The sequence below is a fragment of the Gorilla gorilla genome, chromosome 10 (genome assembly GCF_029281585.2).
Source record: "Gorilla gorilla gorilla isolate KB3781 chromosome 10, NHGRI_mGorGor1-v2.1_pri, whole genome shotgun sequence".
NCBI lineage: Eukaryota > Metazoa > Chordata > Mammalia > Primates > Hominidae > Gorilla > Gorilla gorilla.
This window is the reverse complement of record NC_073234.2, coordinates 71,878,584-71,899,130: the sequence shown is the minus strand read 5'-3', so window position 1 is coordinate 71,899,130 and position 20,547 is coordinate 71,878,584. Positions and strand designations below refer to the sequence as shown.

The 20,547-nt window shown below is 41.8% G+C and overlaps 2 protein-coding genes across 4 annotated transcripts in view; one reads left to right on the top strand and one right to left on the bottom strand.

The window, feature by feature from the left end:
• Positions 1 to 491, bottom strand: part of ERGIC2 (ERGIC and golgi 2) — a 41,310-nt gene extending 40,819 nt beyond the window's left edge. Inside the window, exon 1 of the mRNA XM_031000732.3 lies at positions 353 to 491. The gene's annotated coding sequence lies outside the window, so the exon portion shown is untranslated. The remainder of the gene's footprint in view (positions 1 to 352) is intronic.
• A 7,854-nt stretch (positions 492 to 8,345) lies between these two features.
• LOC134756566 (uncharacterized) overlaps positions 8,346 to 20,547 on the top strand; it is a 103,309-nt gene continuing 91,107 nt past the window's right edge. Inside the window, exon 1 of one of the 3 annotated variants that reach the window (XR_010129349.1) lies at positions 8,346 to 8,911. Coding sequence is in view for 1 of the 3 variants with exons in the window: in XM_063694092.1 (XP_063550162.1) it covers positions 8,564 to 8,899 (336 nt within the window). In the remaining 2 variants the exon portion in view is untranslated. The remainder of the gene's footprint in view (positions 8,912 to 20,547) is intronic. The other 2 variants (XR_010129350.1, XM_063694092.1) reach the window with 2 other exon arrangements.

The window sequence follows — 20,547 nt, the reverse complement described above, 5'->3', positions numbered from 1 at the left end:
CCTACTCGCCTGCGGACTGGAGAAACCACCTGGGAACCGGGCACTGTGACAAGCAAAGGGTCAGAATCAGGTGCGATCGAGGAAGCACCTGAACTCCTTCGAGTTGCAAGATAGCACACAAGCACCCGGACCTGGCAAAGGGAAGCTCCCAGTAGCATCGTTGCCTAGGGTCCTGCCAGTAACGCCCCCGGGGGAGGTGCAGCGGCTTCTCCGTCCGACCGGCTCTCCAGAGATCAATGAAGACAGGAAGCCAAGCCCATGACAGGCTCCCAGTTCCCTCAATTGCATTTACGCCCTAAGCAGCCCTGGAACAACCGAGGGAACAGCACCCAGCGGGGTTTCAGTATTTTACCTTGTGTTATGGTCCCAGCCTACCGCCATGTTTCACAGAATCCCGGGTCGCCGGGGCTCCCGCGTACTCGGAAATATCGCGAGAACAAAAGCGACTATCGCAGCTGAAAACGTCAGAAAAGAGACAATGTACAAATCTCGCGATATTCCCTTTGCTTACGAAGTGCTTAGGGAATGAAGAGGCGTGGTTAAGATAAAAGAGGCGTGCCTACAGGGAAATGAGGTTGCAACTTGTTTTAGGTGTAATCGCGCCGCCAGTCCGGTTCTGTTTCTATGGGAAGGGAGGGGTTACTTTCCGACGAACACTTTGAAACTGCAGAACGAATCTCAGCTCCTCACACCGTATTTCATTACTAATAAGAGCCTTGGGCGCAGAAGTTATCCCTAACAACCCTAATGCATATCACCCGTGCAATTGTTTTGTTTCCCTCTTTCAGTTTTTGTGTCGTTTTCCCCTGACAAGAACATTTGAGCTTCCTTTTCCGCCATAGGTAACGCTTTTTATTATTTGATCAGCGTTTTTATTGTCTTCCAGGTTTTAATATCGTAAGAAAGCACATATGTCTTCCTCATCTCCCTTCGCCAACACCAACTATGCCTTCAAATATTTGTTAAGAAAGAAAATTAATACCTCATCTTTTTCTACCACTTCATAGAACAGGAGTTAATAGACGGGACTTCGGAAAGAAAAGTTAAATGTGAACTCCTGGAGAGTAAACCCATTCCAGGTTCCTTTTCACCCATCTGTTACCAGATTTTATAATCAAACATTGAGATTTAAATTTTCTGATTCATTGACCTAGAAGTCTAACAACGGCATAATTATGACAACTGCTTATAATTACTGTTTAAAGGCTTTAACTGCTTTTTTAAAAAATCTGCGTATCCTCACAACACTCTTAGAAGGTAATACCAGTATTTACCTGTTTTATAAATACGGAATTTGAGTCAAGGGGTAGTGAAGTGATTTACCCAAATTCAGACCGCTGGGAGAGTCAGGGAAATCTTGATCACAATACTAAACTCTGCTTCAAAGGAAAAAAATCACATTGTTTTATGTAGTGAATTAACCTTTACTGAAATACTAAATTTCACTAAATTGAATATCCCCCAAAATAAGGACTGATGAAAAGTTTCCAATGAATCAATTTTATTTTCAGACTTTCAGAGTTAGTCTAATTAAACCAATTTAAAGTTCTCACTTTCTTGACATGCTTAAGAAGTATAGTGTAGTGGGTGAAATCATAGACACTGGAGACAGGACTTCCTGGGTTAGAATTCCAGATCAGCAACTTACTAGCATGTAACCTTGACCACATTATTTCATCTCTTTGTGTCTCCATTTGCTCATCTGTAAAATGGGCATGATAATATCTCAGAGTTGTTACGAGGATTAAGTAAATTAATATACATCTAAAATGCCTTTTTTTTTTTATCTTTGCCGTAAATGCATCAGCAACTCTTCCTTCTTTGTGAGTATGGGCTCTTGCTTGGATGGAGGCTGGCTGTTGTTCACTTAGTTACATCTGATCCCTCATCTCCTGGATAACCTACTTTCAGGGTAACAACTATCCCATGAGAGTTGGATTTCCCAGTGTAGCAAAACTGACTAATTTGATCCTTCTTATTTAGAAAACAACTCACCATTTTCTAATCTACCCAGTGAAGAGGAAACTTAATTTCGCCTGAAGATTGAAACTCTTGGGCTGCAGCTAAAGCCACATTCTTTTCATTAAAGGACAGGGTTTGATCTAACAGTAGCATGACATCTCTGCAAGCGAGGTCAAAGGTTTGCCCTAGACCCTGTAGGACATCTATGTACCTATCAGGATCATCTTTAAAAAGAGATAGATACTTAATCTTGTGTTATCAGTGGCGTTACGTCTGAAAAACAATTTGCTTTAAAAAGTCCATTATGTATTACCCGCAGAAGATAGGTTTTAGACTGAGATTAATAATTGTTCCATAACAACCTGTATTTAGTAAAGATGATCAAAAGGTGTTTTTGTGCCATTTTTTTCTTTCTCTAGTTTGATTGAATAATTCATGGGCTTTTTTCTAATTCTCCTTAGTCCTTCTAGAACACAGGTCAACAGATGTTTATGACTTCAGTCCCCATGATCTGAGTCAAGGTCCCAGTGGGGATCCATACTGGGGATGGCTTGCTGACCAGTAGGGAATTTGTCCCTTTCTTCGGCTGTCATTCTATCATTTACTTGACTAAGATACCAGGTATCTCCAAACTCTTGGGCTGCAGCTAAAGCCGCATTCTTTTCATTAAAGGCCAGGGTTTGATCTAACAGTAGCATGACTTCTCTCCAAGTGAGGTCAAAGGTTTGCCCTAGACCCTGTAGGACATCTATGTACCTATCAGGATCATCTGAAAACTTCCCCAGGTCTGCCTTCATCTGCTTTAAATCAGAGAGGGAGAAGGGGACATGTACCCGGGTTGGGCCAAATACCCCTCCCCCTATAGCTTGAAGGGGACATAACCAATAGCCCGGGGGTTTTTGTGGTCCTTTGGAGATTTCCTTGCTTGTTTCCTTCTGGGCAGGGGAGATTAGAGGAGGATTATCATTAATAGGAAGGGGAGCTATAGGGAGGCTAGGATATGGGGGTAAGCTAAGAGGTCCTCCTGTGGGATATAAATTGTAAGCTTTGCATAGTTGTGTATTCTCCCTCAATGAAAATAAAGCTTGGACATGAGGTATTTCACTCCATTTGCCTTCCCTCTTACAGAAAAGATCAAGCTGCAGGATAGTATTGTAATTTGTACTTCCCTCAGGTGGCCATTTTTCCCCATCAGAGAGAGAATATTGGGGCCAAGCCGTAGTGCAGAAAAAAATGAGCCACCTCTTTTTCAGGGTTTGTGGGTCAAATTGGTCCAAATGGCTTAGGATGCATTTCAAGGGTGAGCCTGTTGATGCCTGAGTGTTTCCCATCTGAAAGACAAAACTGCCGCGTTTTGGTTTATTTTGTTTCTCCCCCTGCCCAAGAACCTACAACGGTCCCTGGACCCTGCTGACTGGAATAGTTGCGCTCACCAACACAGCAGCAGAAACAACCCCTGCCCAAGAACCCGCAACGGTCCCTGGACCCTGCTGATCGGAATAGTTGCACTCACCAACGCAGCAGCAGAAACACTAGTTTTCCTCCCAGACCACATGGAGGACCGAGGAAAGTCGGATTTAGCGGTCCTTACCGACGCATTCTCGAAAACCTGCACCCTTGCCTGTCCTCCTAGGCCACAAGGAGGACCAACTGAGAAAAATCAATTTAGTGGCCCTTACCGATGCATTCTCGAAAACCTGTTAGAGTCCTAGGCATTCTCCTGTTAGTACTGGGACTTTACCCCTGTCCTATAAAGATGTTATGCCCCAAAAATGAAGTGGAGGGCCATACCCTGAGGGAGGGAAGGGATCTCCAGGGTTGGAAGAGTGACACCTTTTGTCCTCACTTATATGAATAGGAAAGATATAATTTCTGAGGCTCCCCATATCCTAGCTTCAGGAATAGCTTTTGTTAGGCCTGTTAGTCTGAGGAGGGATCCTAAAATTCCAGGTAGTCCCCACTACGATGGGGCTTTGGGCAAAAATTATGTCTTTCTGATTGGTGAGCCCGGGTGCCGAAAGAAGGTAACAGAGTCCTGGAGTTTATACTAGAAATCATTATTATAGGAGAAACTAGAAAAGCACCAGAGACGGTAGCAATTTTTAGAAGCGGGACTAACCTCAGAGAAGAGAGGCGAGAGGAAGTTTTTCTGACAGGCATTAGGACCCAGGGGGTAAGGGTCAGGATAGATAGGATAGATGGGCGAGTCTCGCTTAGGCGACATGCTTTTGAGAGTTCTGCTCATGGCCGCAGGGTCAACCAACTTGTTGTCGGGACCCCAAAGCTGCATGGCTTTCCTCTCTGTCGACCCTCGGCTCAGCCCAGAAGTACTGGAAAAGCAGAAGCTGGTTCTAGGGAAAACAATGGTCCCAACTCTGAAGAGTCGGGGGTTGTTATAGAGCCCTTTCCCAGAAAGCCTGACACCCATGTCTTTAGTCCGGTGGCCACGCTAGTCGCTTTTAACTGGCCAACAGGTGCCCGGTATTTAGCCCCCGAATTCTAAGGAAAGATAGGACAGAATAGTAAGCTAAAGGGGTCCGATGGTACTCACTGCTTGGCGATAGGTGATTGTCTCACCACTCAGCAATAGGCGATGGTCTTACTGCTTGGTGATTGGCAAAGGTCCCATCTGGGTCACCAAAATGTGTCTGGAATTGGTGGGTTCTTGGTCTCACTGACATCAAGAATGAAGCCGCGGACCCTCGCCATGAGTGTTAGTTCTTAAAGGCGGCGTGTCCGGAGTTTGTTCCTTCTGATGTTCAGATGTGTTCGAAGTTTCTTCCTTCTGGTGGGTTCATGGTCTCGCTGGCTCGGGAGTGAAGCTGCAGACCTTTGCGGTGAGTGTTACAGCTCTTAAAGGCAATGTGGACCCAAAGAGTGAGCAGTAGCAAGATTTATTGCAAAGAGCGAAAGAACAAAGCTTCCACAGTGTGGAAGGGGACCCGAGCAGGTTGCCACTGCTGGCTCGGGCAGCCTGCTTTTATTCTCTTATCAGGCCCCACCTACATTCTGCTGATTAGTAGAGCCAAGTGGTCTGTTTTGACAGGGCACTGATTGGTGCACCTACAATCCCTGAGCTAGACACAAAGGTTCTCCAAATCCCCACCAGATTAGCTAGATACAGAGTGTCCACACAAAGGTTCTCCAAGGCCCCACCAGAGTAGCTAGATACAGAGTGTCGATTGGTGCATTCACAGACCCTGAGCTAGACACAGGGTGCTGACTGGTGTATTTACAATCTCTGAGCTAGACATAAAGGTTCTCCACGTCTCCACCAGACTCAGGAGCCCAGCTGGCTTCACCCAGTGGATCCCGCACCTGGGCTGCAGATGGAGCTGCCTGCCAGTCCCGCGCGGTGCGCCGGCACTCCTCAGCCCTTGGGTGGTCGATGGGACTGGGCGCCGTGGAGCAGGGGGCTGCACTAATCTGGGAGGCTCGGGCCGTACAGGAGCCCACGGAGGGAGTGGGAGGCTCAGGCATGGCGGGCTGCTGGTCCCGAGCCCTGCCCCGCGGGAGGGCGGCTAAGGCCCGGTGAGAAATCAGCACAGCACCGGTGGGCTGGCACTGCTGGGGGACCCAGTACACCCTCCACAGCCACTGGCCCAGGTGCTAAGCCTCTCATTGCCCGGGGCCGGCAGGGCCGGCCAGCTGCTCCAAGTGCAGGGCCTGCCAAGCCCATGCCCACCCGGAACTCCAGCTGGCCCGCAAGCGCCGCTCGCAGCCTCGGTTCCTGCTGGGGCCTCTCCCTCCACACGTCCCTGCAAGCTGAGGGAGCCGGCTCTAGCCTTGGCCAGCCCAGAAAGGGGCTCCCACAGTGCAGCGGTGGGCTGAAGGGCTCCTCAAGTGCCGCCAGAGTGGGAGCCCAGGCAGAGGAGGCGCCGAGAGCGAGTGAGGGCTGTGAGGACTGCCGGCACGCTGTCACCTCTCAATAGGTTTCAGACTGAGATTAATAATTGTTCCATAACAACCTGTATTTAGTAAAGATGATCAAAAGGTGCTTTTGTGCCATTTTTTTCTTTCTCTAGTTTGAGTAAAAGTTTCAGCAAGTGAGCAGCAAAATTTAGATTAACTAATAAATGAATAATTTTTACAATGGAATGCCCATAAGCACCTCAAAGTCAGCACATCCAAAATGGATTTTTTTTTTTGTCTTTTTTTTTGAGACACAGTCTCACTCAGTTGCTCAGGCTGGAGTGCAGTGGCACGATCTCGGCTCACTGCAACCTCCACCTCAAGCGATTCTGGTGCCTCAGCCTCCTGAGTAGCTGGGACTACTGGCATGAGCCGCCATGCCTGGTTAATTGTGTGTGTGTGTGTGTGTATTTTCAGTAGAGTGGGGTTTCACCATGTTGCCCAGGCTGGTCTGGAACTCCTGGCCTCAAGTGATCTGTCCCCACCGTGGCCTTCTTAAGTCCTGGGATTACAGGTGTGAGCCACCGTGCCCAGTACCCAAGTGGATTTCATAATTTATCCCCAAATCTATTTCTTCTCCTCTGTGCCTAGAAAAGTCAATGGCACCATTAACCTCAAACTTAACCAGGTTAGAATTTTTGTGTCTCCTCCCCCTTTTCTCTAGCTGCCAATCCCAGTGACCCATCAGTTTTATTCATGAGGCTATTCCCGATCTCATGCTATACACCAGGCCTTCATTATCACTTGCTTCAACCACAGGTGATCCTCAGTGATATAGTCTGATTTTAAATTTACATTTTCAAACATTGTAGTTTACTCTTTCAAATCATTTTTTTTTCATACGCCAAGTTGGGACTTGAAAGTCTTTTTTTTTTAGACAGAGTCTCACTCTGTCCCCCAGGCTGGAGTGCAGTGACACAATCTCGGCTCACTGCAACCTTCACCTTCACCTCCTGGGTTCAAGCGATTCTCCCGCCTCAGCCTCCCAAGTAGCTGGGAGTACAGGCACCCACCACCCCATCAGGCTAATTTTTGTACTTTTAGTAGAGGCGGGTTTCACCGTGTTGGTCAGGCTGGTTTCGAACTCCTGACCTCAAATAATCCACCCACCTTGGCCTCCCAAATGCTGGGATTATAGGAGTGAGCCATGGCGCCTGGGCTTAAAAGTCTTACATCACTTTTTCACATGACAAGTTTAGATTTCATAATCAGCTGATGAATAAATACTTTCAGTCCATGCACAGTCTGTGCCATCTGATACCTCTGTTGCAGCAAAGTAATCACTTCTATCTATAAAGCATTGTTTGTGCAATATTTTAATAGGATTAATAGGCTCAAATGAACCATAGATCTGTCAACTGAACTTGCAGTCTGGCCACTCTTGTAACAAATATTCATTTCATTAAGCACCTTTAATATGACAAATGATGTGCTAAGTACCAAGTACTTTGTCATAGTGACAAAGCAGACACTCTTACCCTCATGGAATTTGTACTATATATTGTGGGTAAAAAGGGATCCAATAAATAAACTCCCCAAAAATATATGGCTGGTGTTATTTATCTTGATAGGTGTTAGTACATAGTCTTAACAATTATCAATAATATATTACTATATGTATTTAACATATTGTACTCTAGGCCCAATATCTTTCAGTGCAAAAATACTCAGCTGAAATACGTTTTTCATTTCAAATACTTATCTATATTGATTACAACATTCTAATTTAGTGTTTTACTTTCCATTTCCAAATATTCTTTCATCAATATTATCTGTTCTTCTTTGCATCATAAATATATTTATTTCATCTATTAGTATTTTCTATAATCTATATTTTAAGTCATTTCAGCTCTTTTTATATTTCTTAAACCTTTTAAAAGCCTAATTGTATGCTAAAAGTGGGTGAGGTTTTAAAACTAAGTGCCTAAGACATAATATAAATATTTTATTGTTCTCTATTACATTAAAAAGTGGTAACCTATTTAATTCACATGCTATGGTCAAATTTTAATTTCAATAATACGACACAAATAAATACTCAGAAATGCTGACAAATCTTATCACCCGTGAAACTCAAATGTTTTCAGGGGTCATGAAGATAGCATACTTGTCTCATCCAATGACTTTCAAATTCATCCTTCTTTAAAATGTTGTGCTGGACTTTGGAGACACAAATGTGGCCTTCCAGAGTGACAGGCCTTATAACAATCCTTGTAACAATTACTACTTTATTTTTACCTGTTAATATTTATATATTAATAAACCCAACTGAACCTAAGAGAATATCTAAGACAAGTACATTTGTGTATGTGTGTGCCTTCATGTATGTGATTTTTATGTACATGATGAACTGTCTTAATTATAAAGAAAATGAAAAAAACATGATGCTATGAGAAAAAAATGAACATTCAACTGAGCAGAGCAGAAGATATTTTTATATATCCTGATACAAAAATCTAACTTCAGTTCCGGTCTGGCAGAGAGCGCGGAGAGACGCAGAACGCAGCCCGCTCCTCCAGGGCTCTCCAGGCCCTCCGGCCCCGGGCCGGCGGGTGAACTGGGGGGACCCGGGACAGGCCGAGGCCTCTGCCCTGCAGATACCGGAGGCCTCTGCTGTGGCTGCCCACTGGCTGTGCCCAGGCCTTGAAGCCGCAGCGAACCTCTCTTTCCCACCCCACCTGGGTGACTGATGGCGGCGGCTGCGTCTCCCCGCCGGGACCCCGCCGGCCGCCGGGTCTCCCGACCCAAGCCTGCCGGGCGTCGACGAAACCCCCGCAGAGTCGCTGGGTCGCAGCGCCTTTGGGCGGCGCCGGGCGTGGTGGGCCGGAAAGTATGGCGGCCGCTCGAACGCCGCGCGGTGGAGGCCATTAAGGCGTGGAGGGCCCGGGAAGGAGGCCTAGGGACGCAAGCAGGCTCGGCCGCCTCTTTAGGCCACGGAGCCGCGCAGATCCGGTTCCCGGGTGACCACTCTGTCGCCATTGGGCGAGACCTACCTAGTCCTGACGACAACGGACAAAGGCCTTAAGGGGCCTGGAAGGTGAGCGAAGTCCCGAACGACGACGGGTGGAACGGTTAGCGGCCATCGGGCGGTTGGTCTTTGTTCTACCAGACTTTGCTGTCAGAAGAGAGAAATGGTAGAATGACAGGCCACGTTTGGCCCGTTGGAAATGCCCACCACCCTCTGGGAAGATTTACTGGCCGTTTATGTAAGGCCTGTGTATATAATATGAAAAAGCTGCTCTCAACTCCACCCCAACCTTTTAATAGAAAACATTTGTCACATCTAGCCCTTCTAGATGGAAAGAGGTTGCCGACATATGATAAAACAGAGTTAGAAAGTCACACATCTTGTAAATTCTCATTTGTTTAAAAGAAATCATAGAAAATACGTGTCTTCTGGAGATGACTTTTAGAAATGGAATTGTTAAGACGGCCTCTGGAAGCGATACGTCCACGTTTGTTAAGTGGGTTAGATGACATGGAGGTGGAAGACCTGGAAGGAAGAGAAGAAGGTTCTGTGCTAGACTGGTCATATTTAGAAGACATTTTCATATTCTATCCATTGTTTTGTGTGCATTTTATTCCTCACTACTGTGTATATAGTTGACAGTGCTAAGCTTTTTTGAAATGTCTATTCTTTTTAGATGTTCTGAAGTGCCTGATATGTTAAAATTAGAGGTAGCAAAATCACATTTTGTAAATGCCTTTTTGTTACATATCATAGGAAATGTTTTTTGAGGGGAATGGCCAAATCACCTGTTGAGTAATGCTCATTGTGTTTGTGCAGTCGTTCAGGGGAAGAGAGAGGAGGGGGAGGTGCAGAGAGCTCTATGCCATCCTGTTTACAGCGAGGCAAGATGAATCATTATCTCTGTGCATTTTGTTTTACTTATCTGTGTATATAGTGTACATAAAGGACAGACGAATCCTAATTGACAACATCTAGTCTTTCTGGATGTTAAAGAGGTTGCCAGCGTATGACAAAAGTAGAGTTAGTAAACTAATATATTTTGTACATTTTGTTCTACAAGTCCTAGGAAAGATTGTCTTCTGAAAATTTGATGTATTCTGGGTTGATGGAGATGGGAAGCGTTCTAGGCCAGAATGTTCACATTTGGAAGACTCTTTCAAATTATAACTGTTGTTACATGTTTGTAGTTTATTCAAGACTGCTGTATACATAGTAGACAAATTAACTCCTTACTTGAAACATCTAGTCTATCTAGATGTTTAGAAGTGCCCAATGTATGTTAAATGTAGAGGTAGTAAAATACCACTTTGTAAATATCTTTTTGCTAAAATTCATAGGAAATACTTTTGGAAATTGAATTGTGAAGCCACCTTTGTGAGCAGTATAGTAATGTCTATACTTGTTCAATGGTTTAGAGGAAGTGGGAGAAAAGAAATTGCAAAAGGTAATATACTAGTGTGTTCATACTTGGACGTTTTCAGACACCATTTTTCTATATGTTTTGTGCATTTTGTTTTGCTCTGTATATAGTGTATATAATGGACAAATAGTCCTAATTTTTCAACATCTAGTCTCTAGATTTTAAAGAGGTTGCCAGTGTATGACAACGTAGTAAAATTAGCATATTTTATACTCTTTGTGTTGAAATTCATACGAAAACTTGTCTTCTGTAAATGACTTTTGCATAGGAATTTGTTCAACCATCTCTAAGCATTACATGTGCCTGTACTTGTCCACTGGATTGAAGGCAGAGAAAGAAGGGAGGAGGGAATGATTCAAGGCCAAAATGGCCACATTTAGAAGATACCTCAGATGATAACCATTGTTATGTGTGTGCAATTTTATTTAACAGTGCTGTGTATGTGGTGGACAAGTTATATGAAATATCTAGTCTTTCTAGATATTTGGAAGTTCTTGATGTATTTAAAAGTGGTAGTAGAATAACACTTTGTAAATAGCTTTTAAAAACTGATGGGAAATGCTGTTTGGAAGTGGAATTGTTGAACCACCTGGGAGGTGGGAGGGAAGAAATTGCAAATGGTGTTTTGACATTGTTTATTAAAAAATTTCAGCTTAATCCATTGCCTATATGTTACATGCATTTCATTTAACTTTGCTATACTGTGTATATAATGGACAAATGAGTCCCGATTTTATAATATCTAGTCTCTAGATACTAAAGAGGTTGCCAATGTATGACAGAAGTAGAGTTAGTAAACTAACACATTTTGTACACTTTGTTAAAATTTGTAGAAAAGCAGTCTTCTGAAAAGGACTTTTGGAAGTGAGACAGCATCAGCTGTAAGTGACACGTGCCTATATCCACCAGGTTGGTGGTGGAGAGGAGTTGGAAGGAATGAAGGGTTCTAGACCAGAATGTTCCTATTTAGAAGACACTTTCAGATATACCCATTGTTACATGTGTGTAGTTTATTCAACACTACTGTGTATATAGTGGACAAACTTAAGTCCTTATTTAAGTTTGTTTAGATGTGCACAAAGTATGTTAAAAGTAGAGGTAGTAAATAACACATTTTGTAGCTATCCTTTTGATATGAAATATTGTCTTGGAAATTGATCAATTCTCTGAGCAGTACACATTTTGATATTTGTGCTGGTTCAGGGGGAAGGAGGAGCACAAAGTGCAAAGGGCTTTCTACCAGTGTCCAGTGTGTTTTATGAGGAGGCACATTGACCATTGTCCCTTATGTCTGCATTTTCATTTACTGTGCTGTGTATATAGTGTATATAAGTGGACATAGGAGTCCTAATTTACAGCCAGTCGATGTGAAAAAGGTTGCCAGTATATGACAAAAGTAGAATTAGTAAACTACTACGTTGAGTACACTTTGTGTTAAAATTCATAGGGAAGACTTCTTAAAAACAGAAGTGAGATTGTTAAAATCCCCCCTAAGCATTACAGATGGCTTATAGCTGTCCACGGGGTTGGTAGAGGTGGGAAAGGGAAGGGTTCTAGGCCAGAATGTTCCTATTTAGAAGACACTCAAATTACAGTCTGTGTTATGTATGTATACCATTTATTCAATGCTACTGTGTATATAATGGAAAACTTAAGTCCAGTTTGAAACATCTAGTCTTTCTAGGTGTTTAAAAGTGTACAACGGCCTGTTGCAGTGGCTCATACCTGTAATCCCAGCACTTTGGGAGGCCGAGGCAGGCGGATCACGGGGTCAAGAGATCGAGACCATCTTGGCCAACATGGTGAAACCCCATCTCTATTAAAAATACAAAAATTAGCTGGTCGTGGTGGTGTCCACCTGTAGCCCCAGTTACTCGGGAGGCTGAGGCAGGAGAATTGCTTGAACTTGGGAGGTGGAGGTTGCAGTGAGCCGAGATCGCACCACAGCACTCCAGCCTGGCGACAGAGCAAGACTCTGTTTCAAAAAAAAAAAGTGCACAATGTAGGTTAAAAGTAGAGGGCTTTAGTAACACCCCTCTAAGCATTTGTTTTCAGTACTTCCTAGGAGTGGTTGCATTTGGGAATGGAATTGTTAAAAGGTGATGCTTAGGAGCGAATGCAGACTATTCATTCGGTGGTTGGGGCGGGGGAAGCGGGGGTGGGCAGAGGAGGTATGCAGGGAGAAGGGTTCTGTGCTCCTGAGATTAGTTCAGATGGTCTAAACATTGTTCTATATGTGCATTTTAGTTAATATTGTGTATTAAAGGATAAGTCTTAATGCTCAAAGTATGTTAAAAATAGATGTAGTAAATCAGTCCCTTTGTGAATGTCCTTTTGTTAGTTTTTAGGAAGGCCTGTCTTCTGGGAGTGACCTTTATTTGTCCACCTCTTGGAGCTAGACATCCTATACTTAGTCACTGGGATGGTGGAAGAGGGAGAAGAGGAAGGGTGAAGGGAAGGGCTCTTTGCTAGTATCTCCATATCTAGACGATGGTTTTAGATGATAACCACAGGTCTATATGAGCGTTTTTAATAAAGTGCCTGTGTTCATTGTGGACAAAGTTACTGTTTTGCAACATCTAAGCTTTACGAATGGGGTGACAACTTACGATAAAAACTAGAGCTAGTTAATTAGCCTATTTGTAAAACCTTTGTTATAATTGATAGAAAAGATGCATCTTGGACATGGAATTGTTAAGCCACCTCTGAGCAGTATATGTCAGGACTTGTTCATTAGGTTGGCGGCAGAGGGGCAGAAGGAATTATACAGGCAGAGATGTATGCAGATGTGTCCATATATGTCCATATTTACATTTTGATAGCCATTGATGTATGCATCTCTTTTGGCTGTACTATAAGAACACATTAAGTAACTCAATGGAAATATACTTTGCTAATATTTTAATGGTATAGCTCTGCTAATGCATTCTCTTAAAAACATACTTAGTGTATTCTGTTGCTGTGTGTTTCATTTTAAATTGAGCATTAAGGGAATGCAGCATTTAAATCGGAACTCTGCCAATGCTTTTATCTAGAGGCGTGTTGCCATTTTTGTCTTCTATAAAATGTTTGCCCCAAGAAAGGCAGGATTACTTTTTTTTTTTTTTTTTAGCAGTTTGAGTTGGTGTAGTGTATTCTTGGTTATCAAAATACTCATATAGCTTTGGGATTTTGAATTGGTAAATATTCATGATGTGTGAAAAATCATGATACATACTGTACAATCTCAGTCCCATGAAATTGGATGTTGTGCCTACTCACAGGATCTAGAAGCGTGTGTCAAACTATAAACTGCTTGTGATTGTGAATGACTTTGTTCTTTGCTTCTTGTGTTTTTCGGTTTCCTATAATGGACATATTAACTTCTAAAAAATAAAGGTTATTTTAAAAGCCTGAAAAAAAAAATCTAACTTCAGTGTTGAACTAAAAAAGTGAAATAATTTCCATCCCAGACATGTGATATGTCCCAAAAGCAATTTTTATATCTTGTAAAAAATACACAAGCAGCTAAATAACATAAATAATAGGCCCTCAGAGGTCAAACATTTTGACTAAAAATTATGAATAAATATATACCATACTGTTACTATTTGCAGGACCTAACTTGACACATATGCTTTTTTTCTAAAGTTTTTTTTCAAAGTAAAAGATAAATATTGAGACAGCAAACATGAAGTTCCCCGTCTCTCTCTGGGTCTTGAAGGGAAGGAAGCTAGTGAGAGATAGACATTCCCCCTTGCCTTACATACACTTTTTCATGAACTAGACTTTGGGAGAGTAGATTTGGTCAGAAATTGATTTTCCTCTAATGGAGGGTAGTTAGGTTGGGGGAACCCCATTAAAGATCTGGGTCCTTTACACAGATTGGGGCTTCAGCTTTGGTATCACATTTATCTTACAATGGTGATACTCTGTAACACATTTGATCCCCTTTGTCCCTCTCATAACAGTAGGCGAGGACAGCTGAGCCTTCATCAGGAGAAGCCACTAATATCACGCCTATCATAAGCCAAGTCCATGCTTAAGTTACACATAGGAAACCATTAGAATCTTCCATTCTGGGGCAAGTTATGGAAAAATATGAGGCTAGGAAATTAGTACCTTTTCTACATTTTTCTTTTTGTCTATATGCTAAGCAAGTAGGCTTAATTCCATTGAACTGTGATTTGTTTGGGAAGAATTTAAAAGATTGTTAAAGTTTAAAAGGTGCTAGTGCTAGCAAAGGCCATAAATAACATTGTGGCTTCTGCTTGCCCTCCCCTGGGTCATCTCCTGTGGAAATCCAGCTGTTCTAGCATAAGCAGACTTAAGAAGTCCAGTGGAGAGGCCCACATGGCAATGTATCTTTTTGCTTCAAACATCCCTGATGCAAAGTATAAAGTCACTGAGATTCCTGCCCCATAAGATGAGATTTCTTTTCCTCTGGAATTTTGTACAACTTTGTCCCTGGTGTTCTGAAGTTTTACAATGTCTCTGACATGGGTCTGTCTTCATTGTTGTGCTGGGCATCAAATGGCTCCTTGGTATGGCAACTCATGTCCTTTGGTTCTAGGAAATTGTCCTAATTTGTTTTCTTGATACTTTTCTCCCCTCCACTTTCTAGGCCTATCTCATAATTGAAACTGCTATTATTGTTATACAATGTTAACTAACTGGAAGAAATGGAAAAAGGACAGCAGTGACATAATTATCCTTTTTCCTTTATACAACTATGATATTGTTTTTAATTAACACTATTTCTTCTTTTATTTCTAGAATAGATGACAAAAGTAAAATTAAAAGCAAGGTATGGCCAGGCACGGTGGCTCATGCCTGTAATCCCAGCACTTTGGGAGGCCGAGGCGGGCATATCACCTGAGGTCAGGAGTTCAAGACTAGCCTGGTCAACATGGCAAAACACCATCTCTATTAAAAATACAAAAATTAGCTGGGCGTGGTGGTGGATGCCTGTAATCCCAGCTACTCAGGAGGCTGAGGCAGGAGAATCGCTTGAATCCGGGAGGTGGAGACTGCAGCAAGCTGAGATGGCGCCGTTGTACTCCAGCCTGGGCAAGAAGAGTGAAACTCCGTCTCAAATTTAAAAAAAAAAAAAAAAAAAAGCAAGATATAATAATTAGAAATGTGGTAGAGACTTCTGGTTGCATATAAAAAAAACTCTCCTCTCTTTTTTTAACACCAGAATCCTAGAGATTAAACCCAAATGAAGAACTTGGGATTCCCAGACTTGGCAAAGCCATTTGTCCCCTTTTCTCCTTGACCTTCCTCTTCTCCCTGCTTGGAATATGATGTGATGACTTGAGCCCAGTAGCAATTTTATGATTTGAGAATTGAACTCATACATTGAAGATGGTGGAGGAGAAAGACAGAAAAAGCCTTAGGCCCTCTGGATAATGTAGAACTGTCTACCAGCCCTAAATTTCTGGCAGCTAGACTTAGTTTAGGTAAGAGAATTACCTCCTAAATCCTTCAAGCTATTGTAGTCAGTTAAAGAGTTAACCAGCCATCAGCAGCCAGTTCTTAATGGAGTCAAGGAAATTTGTACAATTTTAAAGCTCTCTGAAAACAGAATCTCCTTGTTACATACACATCTTATTTTTACCTCCGTACATTTTCATTCACATGTTTTAAGTGTGTGAATGAAGCCCGCCCAATTACAATCTTTGCATGCCTCTAGTCCTGTCTCCCCAGTCAAAACTCCATACTTTGTTTCCTGTGTCATCCTCTGAGAACTTTTATCAGCAGCGTGGTATGGTGACTAACATCAGCAGTCAAACAAACCTATGTGCTAATTCTGCTCTGAAACCAGCTGTTTGATATCAAACAAGTCACTCAACCTCTCTGAGCTTCTATCTCCTCATTGGTAAAATAAAAATAATAATGACTTTCTCATACAGTTGTGCTTGGAATTAATATTTGTAAAGTAGTCGGCACATTGAAAGCTATGGGATAGCCAAATGGAAGATCCTCACTCCCCAATTAAATCCTTAATTGGAATTATGAGAACAATTATTTTGTAAAAATTGGAGACATAAGAAAGAATTGGAAAGAAATACTATATGCTTGTATAGCAAAGCTTAATATATTACAATAAATCTTTCTCCAAGTAACGTAACACAGACACAGCCTCTGCTTCCCACACAGGTTTATTGCCAGGTTTTGACTACCTTCAAATATCATAGTCTAATCAGAAGTTACCCATGTTAATAAAAACTTGTGTTAGAGTGAAACTAAGTAAAAATTCTGTACCTATTCCTTTAAAAACCTTTACTGATTAATAAATTTCATACCTATAAGATTCCCCCATTGTAAGTCTTCAATTCAGTGATTTTTAGTAAATTTATAGTTATGCAGTCACCATAATTCAAATTTAGAACATTTCTATCACCCCCATTTTATTTCCTGCTCTCACTGAAACCCTAAGTAATTACTATTCTGCTTTCTTTGTAAATTTTTCTTTTTATACATTTAAGTGGAATCAATATTTGTAGGCTTCTTTCACTTGACATAATTTTGTGACACATTTATATTTTGTAAAGATTTTTTAACTTTTTTTTTTTTTTAATTGAGACAGAGTCTCACTCTGTTGCCCAGGCTGGAGTGCAGTGGCACGATCTCAGCTCACTGCAACCTCTGCCTCCCAGGTTCAAGCCACTCTCCTGCCTCAGCCTCCTGCATAGGTGGGATTACAGGCACCTACCACCACGCCAGGCTAACTTTTGATTTTTAGTAGAAACAGGGTTTCACCATGTTAGCCAGGCTGGTCTCGAACTCCTGACCCCAAGTGATCCACCTGCGTCGGCCTCCCAAAGTGCTGGGATTATAAGTGTGAGCCACCTCGCCCGGGATTATAAGCATGAGCCACCGCGTCCGGCCTTAACTATTTTTTTTTTTTTGTTCAGAAACATTTTAAAGGACTCAAATGGGAAGAAGAACCTCTTTAAAAGCTTCATTTTAGGAAAATACATAAGATAATAGATACAATTTATTGGAAGTTTACTAGGTGCCAACTATCATTTATATGATTTAAATGTAGAAACTCCTTTATCTTCAGAATATCCCTATGAGTAGATGTATTGCCTCTACTTTATAGATGAAGAAACAGAAGTACAATGAGGCTAATTTTCCCAAAGTTATAACACTACTTAATGGTGGAACTGGGATCTGAACCCAAGTTGGTTCTGACTTCAGAACCAACACTCATAATCCCTGTGTCCTAAGGTTATTAACGGTATATTCAAACTATTTGAATGAGATTAGTTTTAATGAATAAATGAGCTAAATGGAAAGGTCAAGTAATATCTCACTCCTGGAAGACATACGAACACATTTAGAACTGTTTTCTCATACAAGAAAGTAGATGGTAGAAAGTGTAACTGCTAATGTTAACAACTAGGCTCATTGTTACAAATGACATCAGTAACCACAAGTCACAGTGACACTTTGGGCTTTCTAGGCATAGGGAACTGAAAAGAATGTAAGGGCTTACTCCTCTGAGTATGTGAGGAACTTCTAAATACCTAGACAGGAGGAGAACAGTTTCCAACCTGAGGAGCTAGTATTGTTAAAAGGGGCTTTAAGTATTTCATATCGTGTAGTATTTTATATTTGCAAATATATGTAAATTATGGAACAAGATAATAAATATCTGTGACACCACCATCCAGCATAACTAGAAGTGGATAACATTGCAGTGGCTCCTGTGTGACTTCCAGCTTATTCCACTACCTCCCCACAGCTCTGGTGTGATAGCATTGCCTTGCCTTTTTAAACCTAAACAAACGATTTAATTTTACCTGTTTCTGAGCTTCATGTGGTGCCTAATTTTCTAAACTTGGTTTTTAAACTCAACGTTGTTGGTTTTTAAACTCAACATTGTTTCTGAGATTCACTAAAGAGCCTGTGGACTGTTGTATTTTACTGCCATGCAAACATTATACTATTTTGTTTATCCCATCTCCTGTAATAGACATTTGTAATTCCAACTTTTTGTTGGTGTTTTTGTAAACATGCCTGTACATATCCAATGGTCCATGGTTACATCACTTTCCTGTGGGACACAGGTCTCAAACCTGGCTGCACATTAGAATCACATAAGGAGTTTGTTAAATTATTCTTCATGCCCCAGATACATACATTTGATTTTATCCATGGCTGAAGACAATGCTGTAGGGTATATACCTAGAGATGAACTTGTTGACTGAGAAGACACTGTTATTTTCAACTTTACTGATATTGTCTGAGTTTTCCAAAGCTGGAGTACCTAATTATACTTTCCCACCAGCAGTGAGAAGAGTTCCTCTTACTCCATATTCTCATTATCTGTTGATATTGTCACCCTATGCATTTTGTTTGCCAAGTTAAACAATTAAAATGGCATTGCTGACTCCTTCAGTATTGTTTTATTGGTCTGTTTATTTTTCTCTGCAGCAATACCACCCTTTCTTTTTTTTTTTTTTTTTTTTTTTTTTGAGACAGAGTCTTGCTCTGTCAGCCAGGCTGGAGTGCAGTGGCATGATCTCCGCTCACTGCAAGCTCCACCTCCCGGGTTTGTGCCATTCTCCCACCTCAGCCTCCCAAGTAGCTGGGACTACAGGCGCCCACCACCACTCCCGGCTAAATTTTGGTATTTTTAGTAGAGACGGGGTTTCACCGTCCTAGCCAGGATGGTCTCGATCTCCTGACCTCGTGATCCACCTGCCTCGGTCTCCCAAAGTGCTGAGATTACAGGTGTGAGCCACCATGCCCAGCCCCACCCTTTCTTAATCACTGTAGTTTTACTTTCTTTTATTATAATCCTTCTATTTTCTTCTGCCTCTGTCAGAGTTTCTTAGTAACTTTGGACCTAGCATTTGTTTTTGTTGCCATTATTTAATAATTTGGTTAAAATTTACTCTCATACATACCAGTGGGAAATAGAAAAACACAAGTGCTAATATTATGAATAATAAAGTTGAGACAAAGATGCAATCAAGAGATGGGCCAACATTGTTAATCTTCAGCGAGAATAAGATACTTACTAGACTTAAGTTGTTGACTGTTTGTTAAATTGACAAGGAAAGTGTGAAATGTTGGCACTACATCATTGAAACACATATCAGAGAGAAAAGGTGAAGGGTTACAGGAAATGAAGTAATGTAATTTATGACTTAAGAATGAACAAAAAAATTTTCCAATGATCCATGTGACAGGAGAAACTCACACTATGTGGAGTTGTTGATAGGGAAATAGCTTGTTACATAAGAGATGGTGTATAAAACATAAATACTAAACTAAACCAAGTCAACTATTATTTAAACCTTAAAACTCAGCTCAAATATTACATTCACTTATTCCTGCAGAAAACAGTAGTTGTTCCTGCCTAGGCTGCTGGCTTCTATAGCATGTTGAATAGTAATTATCGTCATGTATTGTTTTTTTCTCTATTATAATGAGATTCTACAGATGAAAGCTTTCTCTTTCTAGGTGTCTCTGTCTGGCACACAGTAGGTGGTCAAGAAGGATTTTTAAAAATACATGAATAAAAATCAGGTTATGAGTTCTCTAAGTTCTTTAAATTTGGCCATGTAACCCTTACATCATAGATCAATTTACACAGTTGATGGCAACCAAATACATAGAGAGCTTCACACTGAAACACAAAACGGAGTCAGGCATGGTGGCTCACTTTGGGAGGCTGAGGTGGACAGATCTCGAGGTCAGGAGTTCGAGACCAGCCGGGCCAACATGGAGAAACCCCATCTCTACTAAAAATACAAAATTAGCTGGGCATAGTGGCGGGTGCCTGTAACCCCAGCTACTCAGGAGGCTGAGGCAGGAGAATCGTTTGAACCCAGGAGGCGGAGGTTGCAGTGAGCTGAGATCATGCCATTGCACTCCAGCCTGGGCGACAGGGCGAGACTCTGTCTCAAAAAAAAAAAAAAAAAAAAAGAATTACAAAAGAGAGAGTGGTTCTTGGAAAGAAGGCCAAAGAAAGAAATAAAGCTTATGCGCCCTCCTCAATTAAATTGGCTTTCAACTAGAGGAAAAGTAAAAGAGCTCTAACACAGCAGGTCCTATTAAAGACTGAATATGGAAGAACTCTAAAATTATAGCCAAACAGAAGCCAAAAACAGAACACCAAATAGCCTGTGACTCTCTTAGGGAAATCAGGTGGCTACTCTAGGTCAAATAGGGAGTGCTAACCTTGCACCCTTTGCTGAAGGACCTTGAGAGCATCATCCTCCAGGGGCTCAGAAAACAATGCCCCAAAATGAAGGCCTCAGAAGCAAACATTTCCTGACCT